The 22,460-nt window shown below is 48.0% G+C and overlaps 1 protein-coding gene across 5 annotated transcripts in view; it reads left to right on the top strand.

Annotated features, from left to right (window-relative positions):
• Positions 1-22,460, top strand: part of USP31 (ubiquitin specific peptidase 31) — a 43,962-nt gene that overhangs the window by 16,059 nt on the left and 5,443 nt on the right. For 2 of the 5 annotated variants that reach the window (XR_009818377.1, XR_009818376.1), the window contains exons 4-18: positions 370-462; positions 1,587-1,722; positions 2,246-2,390; positions 3,151-3,334; positions 4,027-4,138; positions 4,732-4,826; positions 5,350-5,427; positions 5,937-6,066; positions 7,380-7,499; positions 7,675-7,900; positions 8,723-8,881; positions 9,570-9,722; positions 10,763-12,318; positions 19,052-19,151; positions 19,650-20,031. Coding sequence is in view for 1 of the 5 variants with exons in the window: in XM_061991939.1 (XP_061847923.1) it covers positions 370-462; positions 1,587-1,722; positions 2,246-2,390; positions 3,151-3,334; positions 4,027-4,138; positions 4,732-4,826; positions 5,350-5,427; positions 5,937-6,066; positions 7,380-7,499; positions 7,675-7,900; positions 8,723-8,881; positions 9,570-9,722; positions 10,763-12,303 (3,172 nt within the window). In the remaining 4 variants the exon portion in view is untranslated. Of the gene's footprint in view, positions 1-369; positions 463-1,586; positions 1,723-2,245; positions 2,391-3,150; positions 3,335-4,026; positions 4,139-4,731; positions 4,827-5,349; positions 5,428-5,936; positions 6,067-7,379; positions 7,500-7,674; positions 7,901-8,722; positions 8,882-9,569; positions 9,723-10,762; positions 12,319-12,686; positions 19,028-19,051; positions 19,152-19,649; positions 22,454-22,460 lie in introns of those variants that run through there. The other 3 variants (XR_009818375.1, XR_009818374.1, XM_061991939.1) reach the window with 3 other exon arrangements.

The following is a 22,460-nucleotide window of genomic DNA, read 5'->3' on the forward strand; positions in this document are numbered from 1 at the left end:
CTTTGAGACTAATTAATTTAAAAGAATCTAGAAGTCAGGAGCCTGTCCTTTACAGCAGTTTTGTCTCTACAGCCCATGTACCGAGCTGCTCCGTGTGGAAGAGAGAAAAGTAGAACGGGGCAGCCAGACTGACAGACGAAGGCTGTTATTTGTGATGTGGTGATTTTCATACAAGAGAGAATGTGGTAGACACAAGGAGCAGGGAAAGGTGGACTGTGAGAATCATAGAATGGTAGGGGTTGGAAGGGACCTTTAGAGATCATCTAGTCCAACTCCCCCACAGAAGCAGAATCACCTAGACAGGCTGCAATTTATTGCTTCCTGATACAATGGGGTATAACTCTGCCCTGTTATTGATATTTGTACTAGGTCCTCTCTGACGTGCCCTCATTGCCAGAAGCAGAGTAACACCTTTGACCCTTTTCTCTGCATCTCTCTGCCGATTCCTTTGCCTCATACACGGTATGTTGCTGTCTTGAGCTTTACATTGACTGTTTTCCATGCATAGAATGTTATTTAATTTGCTACAGAAGGAAGAGAAATGTCAGCAAAATCTCTCTGGTACGTCTTTAAAAAAGATAGATAGGACCATTTGGGGCTTTAATTTTTTGCTTTGCAGGTAAATTGGAAAATGGGGAGCTTTTACTGGTTTCAGAATGGCCCTCTGCCCCCACCCTTAACTTCCTATAGAATTAATTTTTGGGAGAAAAAACCCATCTGATATTCTGGTAACCAAAATATTTTTTTACTTAATTTATAGCATTTTAGAATTAAAAAGGAGAAAAGGATGAAACACTTTTTTTTAACCTTCTTTAGAGCAATCGCACTGATCACTCCAATTTCAAACAGTGCAGTTAAAAGCTTTCCTGCAAAATGTTTTGCTTTTTTGAAAGACAACTGTTGCCAATAAAGAAAAAAAGCTCCAGGGAGTTATAATGATCCAGGTAAAAAGTTCAGAGTGAAGACAGAGATGGCACAGCGAAACTAGCTGTTGTATGAATAAGCAAGTCCTTCAGCTGACGTTTTGGATGCAGAGAACTTGGATGGCTTCAGGAAGCAATGGAGCAAAGTAATGAAAAGATATATTAAATATGATTGCCACATTTGGTTTGAGTCCCTGAGGCTGAGTGGATTTCCAGGGAAGGGGTCTCTGGGAGGCTGGCTGCCTTACTTTTCTTCTTCCGAGGTGGGGCTTCTGCTGCTAGCGGAGGCAGAGAGGCAAACTGAGGCAGCTCTCAGAGTGCTTCAAGGTGCTGCCTTGTCCTGAGCTGCGTTACAGGATCTGTGTTGGAAAACTGCCTTGTCATAGAGGGTTTTATTTTTAACTTTGTGGGACTCTTTTAGGAAGACCTTCTGCTTGTGGGTGCAAGTAATGCTGGTCTATGTAGTAAGAAAGGAGTCCTCGGAAATCAAATAGACTCGCTTGGCTGCCTGAACCTAACTTCAGCATGAGGTGGATCCCCTGGGAGGGCCCTGCAGGTTATGGGCAAGCCTGAGTGCACCCAGGCTGGCCTGACCCTTCAAGGTACTGCTAAGAAGGGCTCAGCCCAGCCCAGCCCCAGCAGTACCTCTTATGCTCTCCACAGGCCACTCTACGTTACCGTTGTGTACCAGGGGAAGTGCTCTCACTGTATGCGGATTGGGGTGCCAGTGCCCATCTCTGGAACGGTGGCCAGGCTGCGAGAGGCTGTCTCCTCGGAGACCAAGATACCCACAGAGCAGGTAATGGGCTGGTCTCATCACGCACGTGCATTCCCTTCAGCAGGAGAGAGTGCGAAGGCTTTCCTCTCATATTGGACATGCAGGAATTGAAATCCCTTGCCCATAATCGAATGGGGCAAGGAGGACAGCAGTAATATGGACCGTACTCTTCCCTGTGCCTTGGCTTTTTGTAACCTAGTGACATTGGGATAGCCATCAGTGGAGTGTTCAGACCTTATGCCTGGTCGCATGGTGATTCGTGTGTGCTGGCAGTGAGGGAACCATTGGGCACCCATAGGGAACTCCTCCGAGGATGAGCTTCAGAAAAGTTGTCAGATCCCACCAGAACTTCTACATGTGCTGCCTTTATCCCAGCTTCTCTTTTATGTCAGTCCTTTTCCCTGTTCCTTGCTCTTGGCCAATGCCAGGATGTTTTGAGGAATACTATCCCTTAGCACGAAAGTACCATCTGAGAGAGCGGGCAGCCTGGCTGTACCAGACACAGGTGGTTTAATGGGTTCTGGTTTGCTTCTGCTGACTCTAGATTGTGCTGACGGAGATGTACTGTGATGGGTTTCATCGTTCCTTCTGTGATACTGATGACCTGGACACCATTCATGAGAGTGACTGCATCTTTGCCTTTGAGACCCCAGAGATATTTAGGCCTGAGGGTATCCTCAGTCAGAGAGGTAAGTTGATAATTCTGCTTAATGCCCACCTCAGGTGACTAGGTAAGGGAGGCTTGTTTTGGAAAAGGATATACTTGAGAATAGAAGTCCCACAAGTAGTTGATGTTTTGGTGTATTGATTTCAACCCTGACTTTGTCCAGCCCCCATTCCAGTGGACTTAATGGTGTTGAGTTCAGGAGGTTATCAAGAAGCGATGTACACTATTTTCTTCCTCTTACCAGGGCTCATTCCCCAGGCCGAACTGGCTTAATGTAAAATCTGTTGTTGGCTTGATTTAAAGACCTGCTAGGGAACAGGTGAAACTCCTGAAATTGTGTTATTTAAAATCAGATTGTGAGTGATGAGTAAACAGTCTCAGGAATGAATAAACACTTTCCTTTTCAAAGCTCAAACCCCTCAGCTTCTCTGCATCTCCCTCTTGGTGAAAGGGAATAATTGCATCCTGGGTAGACAGAGCGTAATCAAAGGCAAATTTTATTATTGGAAGTAACAAGTAGGATTTCTGTCACTTCAGCTTTTCTTATGGGCAGATAAAGCTATGAGTACTTGCAGAGACTGCTGTGAAAAATCATTTAAGTGAGCACTTGCATATAATTTCTCTCTCTAAAGAAACAGTCACTATGAAAAGTAATTAGTCTTTGACGTCTTCAAGTGATAGAAATGGTCTTGAATCCCTGCTGACCTGCTCCTCTGTGGCCAAAGAAAGGTTTCAATAGGCAAATGGCATAACAGAATGTTTCCTTTCTCCTAATTTTTTAGGAATACATGTGAACAATAACCTGAATAACTTGAAATGTGGCAGTGAGCACTCCCGAACAATATCTTACTCTCAAGGGACAGTGAAGTCTGGAAAACTGGAACAGGCCTCTACTAAACCAGCAGCAAATGACAAGATTGTCTTGCTGGTGTGTAACAGAGCGTGCACTGGGCAGCAGAGCAAAAGGTGACTGGGAGCTTCACAGTTAGAGTTACTCTTCTGTCTGCTTCCTTAGTTGGCCTGGGTTTTACTTGTCCTATAGTGAAAACACAAAGGTGAAGGAACGACAACTTGAATTCCTAGCTTCCTAAAGAACATGGTGGTGAAAAATCATTAATGAATGCAGAAAAATAGTCTTAGTTTTGGTGAACTTCAAATAGTTCAGTATAACCAGTAAGTGGTGAATGAAGACCAGCTGGAAGGACATACCACCTCTCTAGACCTGTCTGGTTTCAGAGAACAGCAAGCATGTCTGACCAGATACTCTGATGTGTGGACATTTTTAATTGGAGAGCAAACAGGGATGGGGGAAAGTGAGAAATGACCTTGAAAGAGACATTTGTACCAAGTGCCGTCTGAGAACTATCTGAGCTGCTGAATTGTATTTCACACCAAGTGCTTCATCCTGAAGCAAGCTGCTTGAAGACAGAGCAGGGCTGCAGCCCATTAAAAAGGGCCATAACAATGTTTCCTCAAAGTTAAGCACCTCTGTTCCAGAGACAACTTTTGAAATGTCTTGTTTCTGGGAAGTTCCACCCAGAGCATGCTGAGCTGTGTAGGTGCTGAGTGAGGAGAGTGGCACTGTTAGAGTTTGGGGATTCAATTGCTGAACAGAATAATCTTCTAATTGGTCCTTCAAATGCTGATCCTTCCTGTAGGTTTGGCTTGCCCTTTGTGTTGCATTTGGAAAAAACAATTGCTTGGGATGTTCTGCAGAAGGAAATTCTGGAGAAGATGCAGTATTTCCTGCGACCTGCAGCCTGCATGCAGGTGAGGCAAATGGCTCCTCTGTTTTGAGAATTCCAGCTCCATGTGGCATGAAGTGAAGGGGAAGCTGGTTATGTGGAGTCATAAGCATGGTGCTCTGATGGCTTCCCAATATTTCTTTATGCAATAATGTCCAAGTCTGGTATACCACCTCTTTGGTGCTTTTGTCTCTTTGCTGAACAGATAAGATTAGACTGATCAGGTGCTTCACTTTGTTCCATAAGGAAGGAGTACTTGAGAGATTAGTACTGCTGTCTGCTCTGGAAATCCACTGGTTGTGGGGATTTGCCTGAAAGAAAAGCTGAAACATTTGCTTAGTGACTGCGTGTTTCTGATGAGAACCTCCCCTGAGAACAGAGGGGCAAAGAGGAGTGTCTTCTCTCGTCACTGTAGAGGAGTTGGGTACAAAGCCTCAGTTGCTGTACCTCAGGTTTTTGTTAGCTGCTTGGCACAGGCATATTTGAGACCTCATGTATTTGCCTTCTCATGTAAAACAATGTTCTAGGATAAAATACGTGTCAGCTGGTGCTGAGAGCAGATTTGCATGTAGGTAAGTTGAGTTTGAACCACTGAGATGACTTCTCTCTTTGTTGCAGGTTTGCCCATTCAGCTTGCGAGTGGTTAGTGTTGTGGGCATAACGTACTTGCTACCTCAGGAGGAGCGACCCCTCTGCCATCCAACAGTGGAAAGGTGAGTTCCCACAAGTGGAGAGAGCTTTGTCAGCTGGAAATTTGGTGTGTAGCCATGCAGAAAGGGACAGTCTTGGTGTGGATGCGTGACATGGAGTACACAGGCCTGAGGAGCCGTACAAGAGGAAAGAACTGAGTGTCCTCACAAAGCTGTGTGAGGATTGCTCAATTGTGTGTCACGCCATCTGGAGTTTATCCTCCTTTGAAATGGAGAATGGAACGAAAGTAATACTCCTGCTTTTATATTTTTTTAAAATGACTGTTATTCTTCATAAATTTCTGTAGTTGCCTGTCCTGTAAATAAGTGTACATATATTTACAGAACTAATGTACTTAGGTAAAGGCAGTGTGCCAACTTTACCATGTTCTTTGCTATGTGAATTCCTTTTACTCCTTTGCAAACTTGAGCTGTGTGGGAGTGGAGGAAAGATGAAGGGCTAGTAGAGAGAAGTTATGTGCATGTAAAAGATAGCATAGACTTCAGATTGAAAGGTGGTCTAACTTCTGTCTGCTCCTCTCTCTAGGGCATTGAAGTCATGTGGACAGGGGGGAACTGGTCATGTGAAATTAGTGGTAGAATGGGACAAAGAAACGAAAGATTAGTAAGTATGAAGTAGAAAGCCTTGAAGTGTGTTCACCTTGAGAGCAATGCTTGTGGCTTGCTTGTGTGAGTTACGCAGCCTTCAGCAAACGTGAACCCCTCAAACTCCAGCCTGTGCCCTGGTCCCTGTCCATAGGGACAGACTGAGGCTGGGTGCCCTAGACTTGCTCTGAGTTGGAGTTCTTTTCTCTGTAGCTGGATTTTTGCATTATTTGCATTTTGGAGCAGGCATCTCACCTGTTCCTCCTTCCCCCACAAATCATATTTGTGTGAGACATTCTGTGGGCAGTGAGTAGCTTTTTCTGTCTGAGATAAACCAGAGTGGGTGCCCACTGAAGCTGTTTACCCTTGTGTTCAGTTGTGTTACTCTGTCAGGATCTCTTGCCAGTCAACTCTCACTCACATATAATGGGGCAAATCCAGGGAAGAGCTGCTGACCTTCAGAAGGGCTCCTCAGCAGTGAGGACAGTGGGTGGATGTGCTGGTAAATGTGTTGTCTTCCCGATGCAGCTTGTTTGTGAATACGGAAGAGGAGTATATTCCAGACTCTGAAAGCGTCCGCCAGCAGAGAGAGCTTCATCATCAACCTCAGACCTGCACTTTATCTCAGTGTTTCCAACTGTACACCAAAGAGGAGCAGGTAGGGATCAGACTGTTTAGCAGCCAGGACTTGGGAGGTGTGGATGGTCCCTGTGCTGGGCGGACTTACTTCGGAGGAGCTGCTTTCTGTAAACACTGACTTGTTACAAATTTATTCTCCTGTCTCAAAGCACTACTTTGCAGTTCTGCTAACAGTTCCTCTGAAGTAAGGAGAAGGTTGTTGGAGGTGCTGTTTTTTATGGGTTTTTGGCCCCTGAATGTTGATATGAGAACTTACTCCTCTGTTCTGCAGCTTCCTCCCTGTGAAACAGCGATGTCTTCCTGGCATATGTTACAAATTTTGGAAGAACACTGGCTGCTTCTTGGGAATTTACTGCTCTGTCTTGAAGCAGCTGTGTGCTCCCAGGCCTGAGCAGAGCAGGGAGGAGCTCAGGGCAGCACTCACTAAGTGAGAATACCCCTGACTGGCAGTGCAGTGACCACTGAGCTCCTTTTTCAAGAGTTGTGGCTGCTCCTCTCCTTTCTCTGCTTGTGGTGTGAGGAGATTGAAGTGGCAAAAGTGATGGTGTACCCCAGGGCAGATTAGAGATAAGTCTGATCTGTCCCTTGGCTGGAACATTTGAGCAATCTGCATTTCTTTGCCAAAGGTCTCTAATCTGCTGTAAAAAGAGATGGTCCTAGAGGTGGACTGTGGACTCGTGATTGAGCTTTAATAATTTTGGAGCCTCTCTTGTCACTTCAGAGGTGAGGGAAAAGTTGTTTGACAGCTTAAAGCTCTCTGACTTCTGGGTTTTCTGAGCACTGGTCTGTGCAGGGAAGCACACATCGTGTCTTTTTGAAAAGACACATTCTCCTTGGTGGGCAGTGAAAACCTCTGCAATCTGTAAGTCCGTGTCATTGGGACATAGGGAGGAAGAGGGTTTCCAGAGGGCAGTGAGGTGGCAGAGATGAAATTCAAAGTACACCTGTCTTTCTATTCCAGTTCTTTCTTTGCTGCTGGTTTTCTTGTGAGAGTACTTTTACTCAGGCTGCCAAACCTTGGGTTTTTCTCCTCCCTCACTTCAAAGGGAATTAGGGTTTATAAGGTGGAAATAGCTTCTCTGCACAGCAGCATCAGCTGAATTTTGTCTTGCAGTGGGAAGTGCCTCCTGTGTGAGGTGCACGTGGCTCACTGCTTGGCACTATTTTAAAAAACATCACTGAGGGAACCGTGCACTTCCACTGAGCTTGATAAATGCTGGAGGTAGCTGGGTCTGTGTCTGCACTGGGCCTGGGGCAGCAGAGGGGCAGTGATGTAGTGAAATTTGCCTTAGAATTTGAAAACTAATATGCCGTCATGGCTCTTCTTTGTAGCTTGCCCCAGATGATGCGTGGCGATGCCCACACTGCAAGCAGCTGCAGCAAGGTAGCATCACACTGAGCCTCTGGACCTTACCCGATGTTCTCATCATACATCTCAAAAGGTTTAGACAGGTAAGGATGCCTGTAATGATGCTGGAGGACTGCTGCTCACCCATGGAGTGGCCTGATGAGACCACCTCTTCAGAAGCAGCTGTTCTGCCATACACGTTTCTCTCCTGAGTTTTCCTTTCCCCAAGCATGGTGGCTTTGCTCCCACTGCGGCTCATGGTATTCTCTGTTTAAACAGGAAGGAGATCGAAGGATGAAACTTCAAAACATGGTTAAATTCCCCCTGAGTGGCTTGGACATGACTCCTCATGTTGTTAAGCGCAGTCAGAGCAGCTGGAGTCTGCCATCTCACTGGTCACCCTGGAGGAGACCTTATGGTCTTGGAAGGGATCCTGAGGACTATATCTATGACCTATATGCTGTCTGCAATCATCATGGAACCATGCAAGGAGGACACTATACAGGCAAGTATTGCCTACAGGCAACGTTACCTATGTTGAATCTTTTCAGAAAGAAAATGGTTATATTTTTCTGTTGAAATGTCCATATTGACGAAAGGACCTAACCCACCTAACAAGGCCTGGCTATGTAATGCTGGAGGGGTAACTTTTATGTCTTTGAGGAATGGAGCAATGCCTCTTGACCTTACACGTCTTACTGTACGTTTCTTTCTCTGCCTTTTTTTTTTTTTACTTCAGAGTAGTGCAACTGGCCTTTCATGTTTCAAAAATGCTCCTAGCCACTCAGTGCACAACTTCTGTAGCTGCAAGAGGCTGCTATACATAGGAAGTAGTTGCACATTGCCTGTATGCACAAACAGTTTATGAAATACTCCTTGCTTGTTCTAGCAGCTCCCAGGGCAGCCAGAGATAAACAAAGTTGCTTAGTGGGTCTTAGGAGCTGTATGACTTCACACAGCAACCTAGCCTGTGTCTGGTTTTGCCCTCTGATGTAAGTCTCTGGGCTGTGTGGTCCTGGATGCCCTCAGTGAGGAGATTCACTGATGGAGGCAGACCACCACAAGTAACAGACTGTGAAGTGAATGGTGTTCTGTTCTGAGCAGCAATGTTAGAAAACCCTGAAATGACAGCTCTTTATTGTGCTCTGGTGGCTTCAGGCCCTCATCTTGCCAGTCACACTGAAGAGGGTGTGTTGCATGAATAAGTCAGTTACTTTGATTCTTCTCTGAGTCCATCATAGCAGATAAGGTCATGTTTAAGTTACCATACGTTAAACTTGAGAGTAATAGGAGTGAGGAAAACTAATAGTAATGTATTTTCTCTCAGCATATTGCAAAAACTCTGTTGATGGCCAGTGGTACTGCTTTGATGACAGTGATGTTCAGCAACTTTCTGAAACCGAAGTCTGCAAGCAGACAGCCTATATTCTTTTCTACCAGAGACGTACAGCAATCCCATCATGGTCTGCCAACAGCTCTGTGGCAGGTAAGCCCCAGTGGCATTGGCAAAGAGTGGTTGTAGATTGTCTTTCATGGTTAGTTTGTCCTTCTAAGAATTTTCTGTGCAGCTCTGCTTAAGCCCTCACTTGCTGTCTCAGAGATCAGTGAGGCTTGTCTGAGTCTGCTGCTGTGCACCCCTTCTTTTAAGGCCAATTGTGGCAAAGAGACTGTGGAGGTGGGGGAACCCCCCTCTGCCCTCATGGGTAGTTCTGCTCAGAGCTGCCCTTGTCAAAACCATGATACAGAAATGTGAGTAGGTCATTCCCTCCAGCAGTGCTGATGGCTTTGGGTGGGCAGCCAGCAGCTGAATGTGTTGGTAGAATCTGGGGTGAGCTGGGGCAGACGCAGGCCTGACGAGCTGCCTTTGGAAGGAAAAGGATTTGCACTGCATTTTTGTGGCAGCTTAAGGACTGCCTGTGTGCTGTCGCACTAGTTCTTCTGATTCAGAGCATACTGGGACAAGAGCAGTTGTGTCTTTTGCTTATGACTGTATTTCATAAGAGTAAAGACTTGCTCTCTCAGCAGTACCTGGATGCTATGGCACTGTGGACAGCTCCAGGTGTCTGACAAAGCCAGTGTAGTACTACGTACCTGCCTCTCAATGGCCTCCCAAAGTTTCACGTGTTCTGCAACTGCATGTTGCTGGCCTGACATCTGTGCCTGATTCCTTGCAGGATCCACAAGCTCCTCACTCTGTGAGCACTGGGTGAGCCGTCTTCCTGGTAGCAAGCAGCCCAGCATCGCTTCGGCAGCGTCGTCGCGGCGCACGTCCCTGGCTTCGCTCTCAGAATCTGTAGAGCTGACTGGGGAAAGGAGTGAAGATGATGGTGTGTATCAACGCTGCGGGGCATGGGGGATATTGGGCCACTGTTTTTTCTGTTACAAGAGCCCCACTGAAATAGCTGCAAAATATGTAGTTACAGGGGACAGTTATTCTAGCAGCTGGGGGAGTCAGGCACTGTGTCAGTTGGAGCAGATGGGTTCTGCCACAGGTGAGCTTTTCTCTGGTATGATAGCATGGAGAGGAGGGGAGTAGGAACCTTAAGGAGCCTTTCAAAGAAAGGAAGTACTCTCAACAAGACCTCTCAATCAAGAGCTCCATGCACTTGTGGTTTTTTTTTTCTGGGTTTCCCTGCAGCAGCTTTGCAGGGAGGCTGACATATCACTACCAGTTAGCATAGGCACTAATTGTCTGCTGCCATGCTGTAGACTGCTTCCAGGGAGGTGAGAAGATATGCAAATGCACTTGTGTCTGCAAATAACTGTTCAGTTTCTGGCCTTTCCTGGCCCCTCTACGTAGCGCCTTACAGCTTTTGAAAGTGTGGAGCTTCATGGGTCAATCTGAGCATTCTGAAGTGGGTGTAGATGTGTCCCTGCAGCAGTGTTGTGATAACTGTCAGATCTAGCCATGGTAGTCATTTCTAAAATGCTTATTGTTGTACTTAGAGAAACCAGTGTATCTCTGAAAGAGGTACGAATGCTACTTTGCCTTTTACAGGGTAATATACAAGATAATCTTTAATACAGAAAAATGTATTTCTGGGAGCCTAGTCATGGTGAACTCCATGGCTAGCTTCAAGGACTTCCAAAGTGCAAAACTTGTTTGATGTCCTGCTGCTCAGGGATGAAGGGAAAATCTGGATCTTCACTTACATGCCTCAGAGTTACTTCTGGGTCACACCAGTTGTTGAATTCCCTGTGCAGCTTTCATGTGAGCAGCTGTGCCTGCAGCAGGCATGGAGGGAGGCCCAGGCTGTGGTGGAGGTGTGATGTCTGACCCTCTTAAGGAAGAGGCGTCTGCGGATGGGTGGGGTGAGCTGCCTGCAGGCTCGGCTTTCATACCAAGGATGTCACTCTTTCTCTGCAGGAGGATTTTCAACTCGTCCGTTTGTAAGAAGTGTCCAGCGTCAGAGCTTGTCATCTCGGTCTTCTGTCACCAGCCCACTGGCAGTGAGTGAAAACGGTGTCAGGCCCTCGTGGTCGCTCTCTGCGAAACTGCAGTTGCGCTCCAACTCTCCATCGCGCTTCTCTGGAGATTCCCCTGTACACACCTCAGCTTCCACCCTGGAGAAGATCGGGGAGGCTGCTGATGATAAAGTCTCCACCTCCTGCTTCGGCAGCCTGAGAAATCTCTCTAGCAGCTACTTGGACCCCTGTGATGGCGGTCGGCGAGAGCACAGGACGGCTCGCAGAGCTCCTTTGGCTGTCATGGAAGGGGCGTTCAGGGAAGAGTCTGTTGTAAGGACATCAAGCTCAGATCTTTCAGATGGGTGTGGTAAAAGCTCAGTGCAGTCAGATGGGAATCACCCTGCTTTGGACCCTTTTGATAACAACAATCAAATCGCCTTTGTTGATCAGAGTGATTCTGTGGATAGCTCTCCAGTCAAGGAGGTGAAAACCCCTAGTGGCGTAGGGCTGGCTGCAGAGAAGGCAAATGGCACTCCTAAGAAGGTTCACAGCTCCAAGGGAGTTTCTGAGCCAGATAAAAGTTTGAGGAAGGGACGGACAGTGTTATCTACCCAAGAGAGCAAAGTCTCTCACTCTTCTCCACCACTAAAGAGTTCCCAGAAAGTTTCCCGATCAAGAAGTAAGACGGACTCCTCTAGGGCCAGTGGGCGACATGGGTCTCCTGCTCCCACTCAGGCTAGGAAAGACCATGGCACGAAGCCCCTTGACATGGCTGTCCCATCAGCTCAACAGAAGCAAAAGCCGGGTTCTTCTCCATCCTCCTCAGCTGCCAAGAAAGCCCCATCAGGCTCATTGACTAAGGGCTCTTCTGCTGGGAAGAGCCGGACTTCAGACCGAAGCCTCAGCAGGGAGGGCTCTAAGATAAGTCTGGGGTCAGATAAAACAAGCGTTACCAGCAGTTCAAGAACGAGCTCTCCACGGATCAGCCACTCTAGGAGTGACAGCAGGGCAGTAGACAGCAAGCATGTGCGGAGTTCCTCCATGGCCAACCTGCGGTCTCCAAACGTTGGTGCACGTTCTGGTTTGAAGAGGGACAGCAAATCAGAAGAGAAAGGATTGTCTTTCTTTAAATCAGCCTTAAGGCAAAAAGAGACCCGGAGGTCTGCAGACCTGGGAAAGACAACGATGCTCTCCAAAAAGACAGCGAGTGGCGGTTCCAAGTCAGGCAGTAAAAACGTGCTGGAAGACAAATTGGAGAAAAGCGTTGTCCCACCAGCCTCTCAACCCATTGCCAATGTTACTGCAAAAGAAAAACTTGTCCCCAAAGACGCTGCACCCAACAAGCATTCTCTGCTACCCAGTCGCAAGTCCAAGTCTTCCCAGGTAGATCCCGGAGTCCAGTCTCCTCCTTCCAGTGGCAAGCAGTCTGCTGAAAAGCCGCTGAAAAAGTTACCTTCCAGCATGCAGGTGTCAGTACGGCCTTCTCTGGAACCTCAGTGAAATGCTGCAATCCAGGTGTCTTTTTCTTCTGCTGAGAAGCTAATTTATTCTGAGCTCTTGTTTTTGGGGTTTTTTTTTTCTGTTTGTTCATGTGCCTAATGTGTGTTTTGAGGAGAAGTTAACTGCAAGTCGTTAAAAGCGCCTTTTGATTCTGCCATCAAACCAAATAGCCACAGGCAGCCAGCACTGATGCAAGTAGTTTAGCTGGAGTTGTTGTTGAACATGAATGCAGCTGTCCCATAGCACTTGTACAGGAGTCTCTTTATAGAAAATGCAACAACTTTCTTCAGATTCAAGGTTTGAAATCTGAAACCCAGTTGTACTGACACTGGTGTGCTTTGTAGAGCTGTGAACTGATATTCCTTTGGTCTTGTTCTGAGCAGGCTGTGTCCACGCTGGTGTATGGCCTTGTTCCGAGCTGTGGAGAGTGCGAAGGAAACTGGAGAGACTTACACTTCTTTATGCTCTCTCTCGACCCTCTCTCCCTGCTTCTCTCCATTTCTCAAGCTTTCCAAAGGGCAATATTTCAACGCTAATGTTGTTTCTCAGGTATATACTCAGACAGTATAAGAGGGACTAGCATTAGTGGATGGACAGAAAGGTACCTGTGTGTCTGTGTAATAGATTTCATTGTTCCAACAGCAGAAAGGTTGGGTTTTTTTTCCCCCTCATGAAACATAACCTGCATTTTTTTGTTGCTATGTCTTTGAAGAGTTTTACTCTGTCCATACCTAAGGCGACCATATCTTCTTTAATTACTTTATCTCTTCTGAAACACTATGTTGAGCAAAAGAATAAAGCACTAAGCAGCAGCTGGCTGCCAGCTCATGGAGGCACTAGGTTGAGAGCTGGTTCAATGCTGTAGGAGAGCTGTCCTCATGCACCTGATGGCAGCGATGCTGTAGGGAACCCTCTTCAAACCCCCTGAGAATCAGCGTTTCCTAATGTGCTCAGGCGCTTAAACTGCAGTGGTGTGACTGTAGTGTCAGTATTTATAGGAATAATGTGTAGATAAGCCAAGTGTCGTCTTGTCTTCTCTGCCTTCTTGAGCGTGCTTTGAACAAACCTCTTTGTGCAGGTGGGAGAGGCGACAGAGAGCGAGTTTCTCCCCCCTCAGCATTGCTTCCCCTGCCCTGCGGGACTGGGAGTACGTTCCTCCCTTCAACATTGCTTTGCCTTCCCGTGGGGCTGAGAAGGGGGCATTCCTCCCCTCGGGACTGGCTCCAGGCCTCTCTCTGCCCATCCCCACTCCTGTTTGGATGACAGTCGCTATCAGGGTTAAAACACTCCATCTAGTGATACTGTTGTTTACATGCCATCCTTACAGGGGAGATTCCTCAAGGTCTTTAAGATTCCTCTTAAAAGGTGGATTCCTCAAGTCCTTTTCTAGACATGTGGTATAATCTTTATTTTTTTTTTAATTTCATGAGTTTTTATTAATGTGCTGCTTATCCTTTATGTGGAGCAGCAATCTGTTGTGTAGGTCACGACAGCTGGGCAGCGTGCTGGGCACGCTTGTCTTCTGAATGATGTCCTTGCCTGTCAGACAGTTGTGTTTGGCAAAGAATCTCCAGGCTTAGGTTGTGGACAGATCTATTTTGTACGTCTTTTCTGTCACCATAACAAACAGTCCTCAAACAAGTAGGGGCTCTGAGCTAATCTGTTCCACCTCTACCTTTGGGCTAATGTGCTGATGATCCTCCAAAGAAGCCTTGCCCCCCTCCCAGGTCAGCTGGGCACATTGTTGCTCCGTGGTCACTTTTGTACTCAGCTTGCCACACATCCGTAGCCAGCTTTGGAGAGAAGTGTTTTGGGGGTAGCTGACAGCTTTGAGAAAAGGCAGCGGGTGTGTGGATCTGAGCTGGAGGGTACCACAGAGCTCTGGCCAGTGTGTGACGGTGAGCCCACCTGCAGTGTAACCCTCACTCTGTTCTAGTCACCTTCTCCCTTTATGCAACCCAGAAGCAATGCCAACTGTCTGCGTGTTTTAACAGTGTGCTGGGCTCTGTGCTCTGGACTCTGTTTTAAAGCCTGGACACCACCATCTTCTTGATGCATTTCTTCTCCCGTGTATTGTTTCAGTCTCATTTATGGCAGCAACAAGGAGCGAAGATTGCATTACTTCCTTCTTAAATGTATGACTTGGATTATTGTTGGATTATTTTTTGTTATATCCAGCAGAGCAGATAAGATTTGATTCACGTTGTAGTACTTAAATTACTTCCCAAAATGTTGATGTTGAAGTATTTGTTTGAGGTTTTATCTGTATTAAGGTCTCGGACTGTGTTGGCTCTTCTCTTGTAACAATTCTTCTAGCAAGAACGTAATTCTGGTAGCTAGTGCTAACTTGATTTGGTATCTTTTAATAGACAGAACCTAATTTTCTGTGCGTTTTACCGTGGGACATTTGTGAAAGGTTATTTTTATCAAACAACATTTTCTTTTCATGCCATCATTCACTGAAGGAGTTTAAACTGGAAGCTGGTGTATGGTTTTTAAGGTGGCTTTCCTCCCGTATGGCGTGCCTGGATTGAAGGAAATGTGAAAGCCATGTGCAAATTGGCTCTTTAGCTGAATGCCAGTTCAATGTGTCTGTATTAGGGACATGAGGATCGTCGTCAGAGCTCCCATTTTGACAGAGTGGGAATGGGAGGTCCTGCTGTTCCAGTAGCTTATGTTAAAAGCAGTCAACCCTCTACAGTCCCAGGACACGTAAACTAGCTCTTTTCTGTGTATTCCCCATAATTCCCGATTGAAATTGCTGCCACCTCTAGCACTATCTACTCTGTGTATGCTGCCAAACTGGATTTCCTAGCTGTCTCTCTGACAAGAGCAGCTCTGGTGCGCGGGCTCCTCTCCAGCGCACAAGCAAGGTGGGAGCGGACAGAAGAGGCCATGTGTGCAGTGCCCTCATCGTGGGGCAGATGAGGTGCTGCTCCTCTGTGGTGGGCTGTCAGCATGTGGCGTGTTTCCTGGTGGGGGAAGGCCTGACTTAGGGTGTCCTCCAAAGGAATGTTTTTACTTAGAAGGATGCACTGTAGTTTATGTTGAATACAAGGCACACACCAGGAAAAATGTGCAAAACATGCCTATGCAGGACCCAGAAAGTGTAGTCCCTGTCCTGACTGTGTTAGTTCTGTAAGCAAGTGGGTTGGAAAGCTGCTAGCCACTCTGTGTCTCTGCACTTTGGTATCACAGATTTCCAGTAGTATATGAACTTCCTTGCACAGGAGAAGGTTGAAGGGTGTACGGGGTCCAGGAAGCAACCGTATTTGTTGTGAGAGCAAAACCAAGTCTCGTTGCTGGTAAAGTCATGGCTCCCTCAGTGCTGTAAAGTACATCCCTGAAACTGAATGTAGATTGTTGCAAGCCTGACTTAAAGTGACTTGGGGAAAAGCAACTTCGGTCTTCTTGCTTTAAAGCAGACTTATTTCTTAGACCTTTCTTGCATAGGAGTTCCTGTCCATGTGTGTCTTGTAAGGATGTGGCACGGCACTAGGGAATACTCCAGAGAGGGATCTTCCAAGTTCTAGATGCCAACACCACCTTGACTTTATGTGTTGGTCCATGGGGCAGGGAGGACTTGAGGCTGTCCTGAAGCAGCCACTTGTATGGTGGTCACCTCTTTTCTTAAAATTTGGCTTCAGAAGCACTCGTGCCTGTGGGGGAGATGGGTTCTGCCATCTTCTGAAGGTCACCACTGGCCAGGGATCTTCCCCTGACCCTGGGTGATGGCACCTGGAGGTCCTGTGGCTGGGCATGTGAGTAGGATGACAATGAAAGGGAGAGAGAGACCTAACACTGCCCCTGCTCTCCAACCACTGTGCTGGCTCCAAGGCTTCGAGTCCTCCAAAGGGGTTTGTGATGTTTCCACTGAACTTTAGGTTGAATTCGCCTACATCATCTGTGTGTAACTCGTATTTCACATCACGTCCTGAGTCTGACACTTGCTCCTGTTCCTGGAATTGGCCCTCTGGGTGCAGGAAAGTGACACTTTCATTCCAGTGCAAGATTCCTGCTGGAGTCACCTAAAGAAATGATTTTTATCCTTTTTGGGCTGCGTCTTTTGGATAGTGTTTAGTAGTATACAAATTATAAGCACATTTTCAATTACATGTATTAAAGGGGCACCTTTTATTTGTATTGCTCACATTTGGTAGACAATTTGGTGCCTGCAGTTCTCTATAACTTGTACGTGTCTCACTTTGGGTGTATAAATTGTTAACCCTTTCAAACTTAGCAAATATGGCTAAATAAAGTAAAAACGCTTAGGATAGGAAATTAGCAGCTTAATTACAGCACACTTATTCCACTGTAGGTGCCCTCATCTGTCTTCGCTGCAGGATTGTTTGCGTTCCAAAGCCGAAACTTGAGCATGATCCACCATTTTTTCTCAGTGAAGAAGGCAGTTTGCATGGCAGTTCTCTCACTGTACCCGAATGCATGCACTTACTAACTCTGCAAGCGTCTAATCCGAACCATAGCCCGTGCTTGCCGTGCCAGAAGCCGCTCGGTAGGCCCCGGAGCGCCGCTTGCCATCTGTACTTCTGTTTCTCAATGCAGCTGCCTGTCAGCACACAGGAGCATGGCCCTGGGTTCCTGCTTGATTTGCACATCTCGGATTCTTTCCTTTGCAGAATTCTGCATTACTGACAAGGCTGGAGTGTAGCATAACGTCCGAGGGATCTGAAATGTTGAAATGAGAACAAACTGGTTTTCTGTATCCTGTTGTTTTTCTTTCCTTTTTTTTTAATTGTTTTTGACAGGGAAAACCTGATCAGTGTTCTGTATGTAGCCTGCCATTTTCCATGTAACTTCAATGACACCTTCTATGTCGTGAGAAGAGACAGTCACCTGTAGCCATATGAGCACTCAATAAGAGAGTTTTTGGTGAATTCCCGTGCTAAGAGGGCAGTTTCCAGTTGTTGGTGTACTGCCCGTCCTGGTAATGGGGCTTCTGCCTGCCTTCCCAGGCTGGGCCTGTGCTTCCTCTCCATCGTGGTGGGGTTTCTGGGCTGTGCTCCCACTCTGTGGCGGGTCACTGCGGGGGGCAGCTGTGGGCACACTGTGGGGTGTACTGGGCAGAGCGGGCACTGCCTGTTTGGGGGGCTGACATGGGGCAGGCTGGCGAGCTCTGGCGAGCAGCACCTTTGATCAGCAGGACTTGGCGATCCAGGGGTTCCTCCTGGGCTGCCTGGCTGTGCCCCATGAGGTGCCACCTGGGAGCAGGGGCTGGGGGTCGGGCAGGCTCTCAGCCCTGTGAGCTCTGTGCCTGTGCCCTGGCCCACTCAGCGGGCACAGGGGAGCTTTGGAAAGGACATTCCAAATAATTTTATTGTTCTCTTTATTTTTCTCCTTGGTGTGTCTTTGTCATTTGCCTACTAATCCAAAATAATTTGGCAGTATCTAACATTACCTGTGGAGGGAACTGAAATTTAGTTTTAATCTGTGGTGAGATGAAAGTACTACACGGTTTTCTTAATAAAAGCACCGTAAAGCATTTACTATTAGGAGCTTTATTTTGTAAAATAAAAGTACCTGAAGACTTGTACAATATCTATATTAGGTCTAAAGGTTTAGGGAGCCTTCTGTTTTCTTTTTTAAAGGCCATAGCACTCAATTTATCTGCAAGTAGTGTTTTTTTAAAAGATACAGATTAAAACTAAGCGTAGACACAAAGTCCGTTTCACTCTAGGCCCCACAGCACAAAGGCGTTGCAGGAAAGTCAGCGTTAGGGTCGTGTGGCATTTGTGCAGTGCAATAAGAAACCCTTTTTTAGGTGCTACATTGCCTTGGGTAGGGTTGACACAAGGGAATACGGGCTACAAGGAGCTAGATTATTTTCTTGTGGCCTTCCGAGTATCAATTTGTACAGGTTTGCTCACCAACTGTGCCTCACCATTGGTTAAAATTGAATTTTAAGTCCTGTTGCAAATGTAGTTTCTCTTCTGGACACAATGTCAGGTTTTACACTGGAATATCTTACAGTTCTAAAAAACTGCATGTCACATCACTGTACACTGATACTGGGACGTGGGGCTTGCCCACACCTTTGATATTCTCTTGTGTATTTTAATGTTTTTGAACTGTACAGTAATCTGGAAAGCAGGCTGTCTTTACTTGGGGTTGAACATTGTACCATAAATTTTAAATTATTTGAGGACAAGTGCATGAGACTGTGTCAATGCCTTTTATTATTTATTTGTATGTTTTATTATTCAAGGTGTATGCACTTTTAATATGCAGAATTTATATTTTTATGTTAAAAGTCATTTTCTTTCAGAAAGAAGAGTTTGAATATGAGGAATTGGAATTAAGTGCAAAAAGGGGAATATGTAACAAAATACAATAAATTTATTACTAGGCCTCCTGCCTGAGCGTGAGCGTTTTGTCCAGGGTGGCAGCATTGCCTCGCGCGGTGGCAGCAGCAGCATGCCCGCTGCTCCAGCCCGGCCCTCATCCTGCTCCCGCAGGTGCCCCCTTGCCTGCTCCCTGGAGGACTGGCCCGGGGACCCCTGTGCTTGTTTTCGTGGCTTTGTGCCAGCCGAGTGGCCCTGGGGCTATGGGTTCTGTGTGTGCGCTGTCTGGGTGAGCACAGCAGCAGGGCAAGAGCTTGGTGACTTCCCGCTGCATCCCGTGCTGGGCTCCTCTTAGGAAGCAACCACCCAGAGGCCTGTGACTGGGGATGGGGAGATGTGGGCTCCTGCCTTCTTCCCCAGTTCTGTCCCTGATGCTTTTCTCTCCACAGACGGGCAGCCTGGGTCCTGCTGGTGCCCAGATGAGATCCTTGCTGCTGGCTTGTCCTGAGAGCATAGTGCAGGACCTGGACAAGAGCCTTTTTGTTGATGGTGAGTTTGGTCTGTGAGCCCTGTGGTAAAGTGGATGGGATCTGGCTCCTCTTTGGGACTTGAGCTCTTACCTGGCCAGGCAGAGGTGGGGATCTCTGCCCAGCTATGCCTTGTGTCTGGTCTCAGTCTCCCTTCCCCTGGGGAAAGCTCAGGCCTCTGCTCAAAGGCTGTGGCTGCCCCAGCTCCTTTGTGTCCATGGGTCTCTGATCATGGGTTCCCAGCTGCATTGGCCCCGTGTCCCAGGGCTGTGCTCCCCTTGCTGGTGGGTGCAAGGCCCTGGGTGCTGGTGCTGGCTATGCTCTAGCCAGCTTCTGTCCCCTGGCCTCTGTGGTCGTGCAGCCTGTGACTCTGCTGCTTGAGATTTAGCTCAATATTGGCCTATTTGAATGGTTCTTTATTGAACTGAGGCTTAAACTGTTCAAGAGTGACAGTAACAGTGTGTTTAATTGTGTTCTCCTCTAGCTCTGTACTGATTGAATGCTGTTTTTCATTTGGCAGGATGTGCAGCAGTGGCTCTCTGGGCACAGAGGAACGCAGATGGGCTGTTCCTGCCGCTGCCTCACCACAGCCAGGAGGCCAGGAGGATGGAGTGAGGTTGGGGGAGGACGGGCCATTGCTCCTGACTACTGCAGGGAGGACCCCTCTGTGTCTGATGGGCTGGGTGAGCTGCTCTAGCTGCAGCTGTTGCAGGCACGGTGGGGCAACCACCCGCATGGCTGCTGGGCTGCCCAGGCTCTGGTCCGGAAGGCAAGTGAGGTGCAAATCCCATCAGCAATCCAGCGTGTCACCTCTGCTGAAGAACAGGAGGGGAAAGTGAAAGACAGTTGTGGTTGGAGCTGCCTGGGGGCATTTCCACTGTGACTCTGATCTTCCTGCTTGAGTGAGCTATCACATTGGTGTAGTAGAGGCTGGTGTTTCTGCCTCACAAACTTGCCTTTAAATGCAATTTTTGATTAAGTTTTTTCCCCTCTCCTCCTCCCTCTTGTGTGCATATTTTTGTCTTCCTGCTCTTTGAGAAGTGGCACTGCATACGTGCTGAAGTACACGAAAACCAGAGAGGGGCTGGGAGCCTTGGCCTGGCTGCAGGGCAGGCAGGTCCTGTCGGGACACTTGCTGCACTCTCTGGGCCCTGTCCTTGTCCGTGGGGCTCTCACCTGGGGTTGCAGCGGGGTGGCTCTTGTGGACTCGTGGCTGGCTACTGCTATCTGATTGCCACCTCTGATACATTGCTACACCAAATACTCAGCTCTGCAGGGCATGGGATGGGGTAGTTGAGCATTTCCCCTTCACTGGATTTGTTTGCAAGCTGCTGCTGGTGAGATTGATCTACTACAGGAGTCAACAAGAAGAGGACTGGGTGGGGATGAAGTGGAGAGTGTCTTCTGCTTTATTCTGGCCATTTCTGGGGTGAGGCAGTTCTGCAATATACTTCTGGTGTGAAGAGGTGGCTCAGCCCAACCTGCTTATGCCTGCAATAGCTGCTTTTTCCCTATAAATCTTGTTGCATTCCTGTCTCAAGGCTGTAGAATATTATCAGCTCTCCAGCCCTGGGGACAGCAGTAAGCTGCCCTTAGTGATTCCTTGGTCATTCCTGCACTCTGTGCAGAGCGGGGAGAGGGGCAGCTTGGCCCTGGAGGGCTGCTGAGCTGCTGGCTTTTCAGGTGAAGTTGTCAGAATGTTGCCATGGACACCTGCAGAGCTGACGGGAGCCTGGCTGGGACCCTGGCATGTCCCCTGGTAGTGGAGCTCCAGCTCAAGTATAAGACAGAAAAGGTTGTTCTACTGTTCTGTTTGTACTGAGCTTTCTGTTGTTGCCATGGCCTTCAGCAGCCAGTGCTAGAAACATGGCCCATCTCCAGGAGCTGCAGAGCCGCAGCTGAGGGGTCCCCTGTGGCATGTCCCTGGGCCGTTGGGGTACCTGGTCCCTGGGATGTTGAGGCAGGTGCTGCCTCTGGGCCTGGGGGAAGGGTGCCCGAGGCTGTGGTTCCCATCCTGGTTGGGTGGGCACAGGGATTCCTGAAGGGCCGTTACCCGCAGCTCTGTTGGTTGTCAGCAGTGCCCTGTGCCCCTGCTGTGGTGCTTACTGCCCAGGACAGGTGGGGGTCACCTGGGAATCGCCCCTTGGCCCCCGAGTCACGAATGTGTCACCAGCTGTTGCTGCTTTCCCCCAGTGACAGAAAGGTTGAAGTTGGCTTGTTTACTGAAGGCTGTGCTGTTACCCCTTGCCCCAGCACATCCCTGGGATGGGAGGGATGTGTGGGCACTGCCGGCCCCTGCTGTGCTGCTTTGGTCTGTGGTTACATCCATCCTGCTGGGGAAGGTGAGTGGAGCCGAGGCGCCGGGGCAGCCCGTGGGTGTTGGGTGGAGGAGCTGGTGGCTACACTGGGTGCTCACAGCGTATGAGAGCTTTTATTGCAAACCAGAGAGTAATTACTTCATGGCTTGCATAGAAATGGGGATGACAGATGTCATATTAAATCACAGGGTCATCACTTATTTATAGGTGATTACATTAAAGAGATATTAATATAGCCAAAGGCGTCGCAGAATTAGAGTTAATATAGTTTTGTTTATTATATTTGCCAATATTTCTCCATTCCAGCTGCGTTTTTATGGCCACTTATTACAGAGAGAGCCCGCTGCAGTTCCCTAACCTGGCTGGGAGGATGGCAGGGGGACTATTGGAAAACACTTGAGAACTTTGATCTTTGAGCGATTAAATTTTATTGCCTCCTTGTTTACGAGGGTCTGATGGCAGGTGCTTTGTGTGCTGCGAAAGGAAGTGAGGGCAGGTTGGGACTCGAGTGGTTATTAAATCTGGGTCAGGAGGGGAGGCTGCATCTGGGCACAGAGCTGGGGCTCACAGATGTTGAGTCCTTGGCTGGGATTTACTGCTATGCTAAGCCAGGATTAGATTACTGCAGACCAAGGGGTGGATTTCTGACGCCTGGGGAGCTGAGGGTGTCCCTGGGGAGCTCTGGCCCCGGCCTTGTCCCTATGCCCCACCAGCCTGGTCATGGGGCTGCAAGGCAGGTGTCTGTCAGGGCTGAGACGCAGGGGCGAGATGTGCTGCAGCCCCCAGCCCATGTGCAAACCCGAGGAGCCAAGAACCCTGTTCTGAGAGGCCGATCTGGGGGTGGCAGGGGCCGCTTGCCCTGATGGTCGGGACCCAGCGTGTGGAAGATGGATGCACCAGGAGCTGCCCACTCCCTGCCTGCAGCTGCTGTCTGCTGGGATATTTATTAACACCCAGCAGCCTCTGAGAGCCTTTGGAGGCTGTCAATAAATTATAACATATTAGGCCCTGTC

This window comes from Colius striatus, chromosome 3, assembly GCF_028858725.1.
Source record: "Colius striatus isolate bColStr4 chromosome 3, bColStr4.1.hap1, whole genome shotgun sequence".
Taxonomy (NCBI): domain Eukaryota; kingdom Metazoa; phylum Chordata; class Aves; order Coliiformes; family Coliidae; genus Colius; species Colius striatus.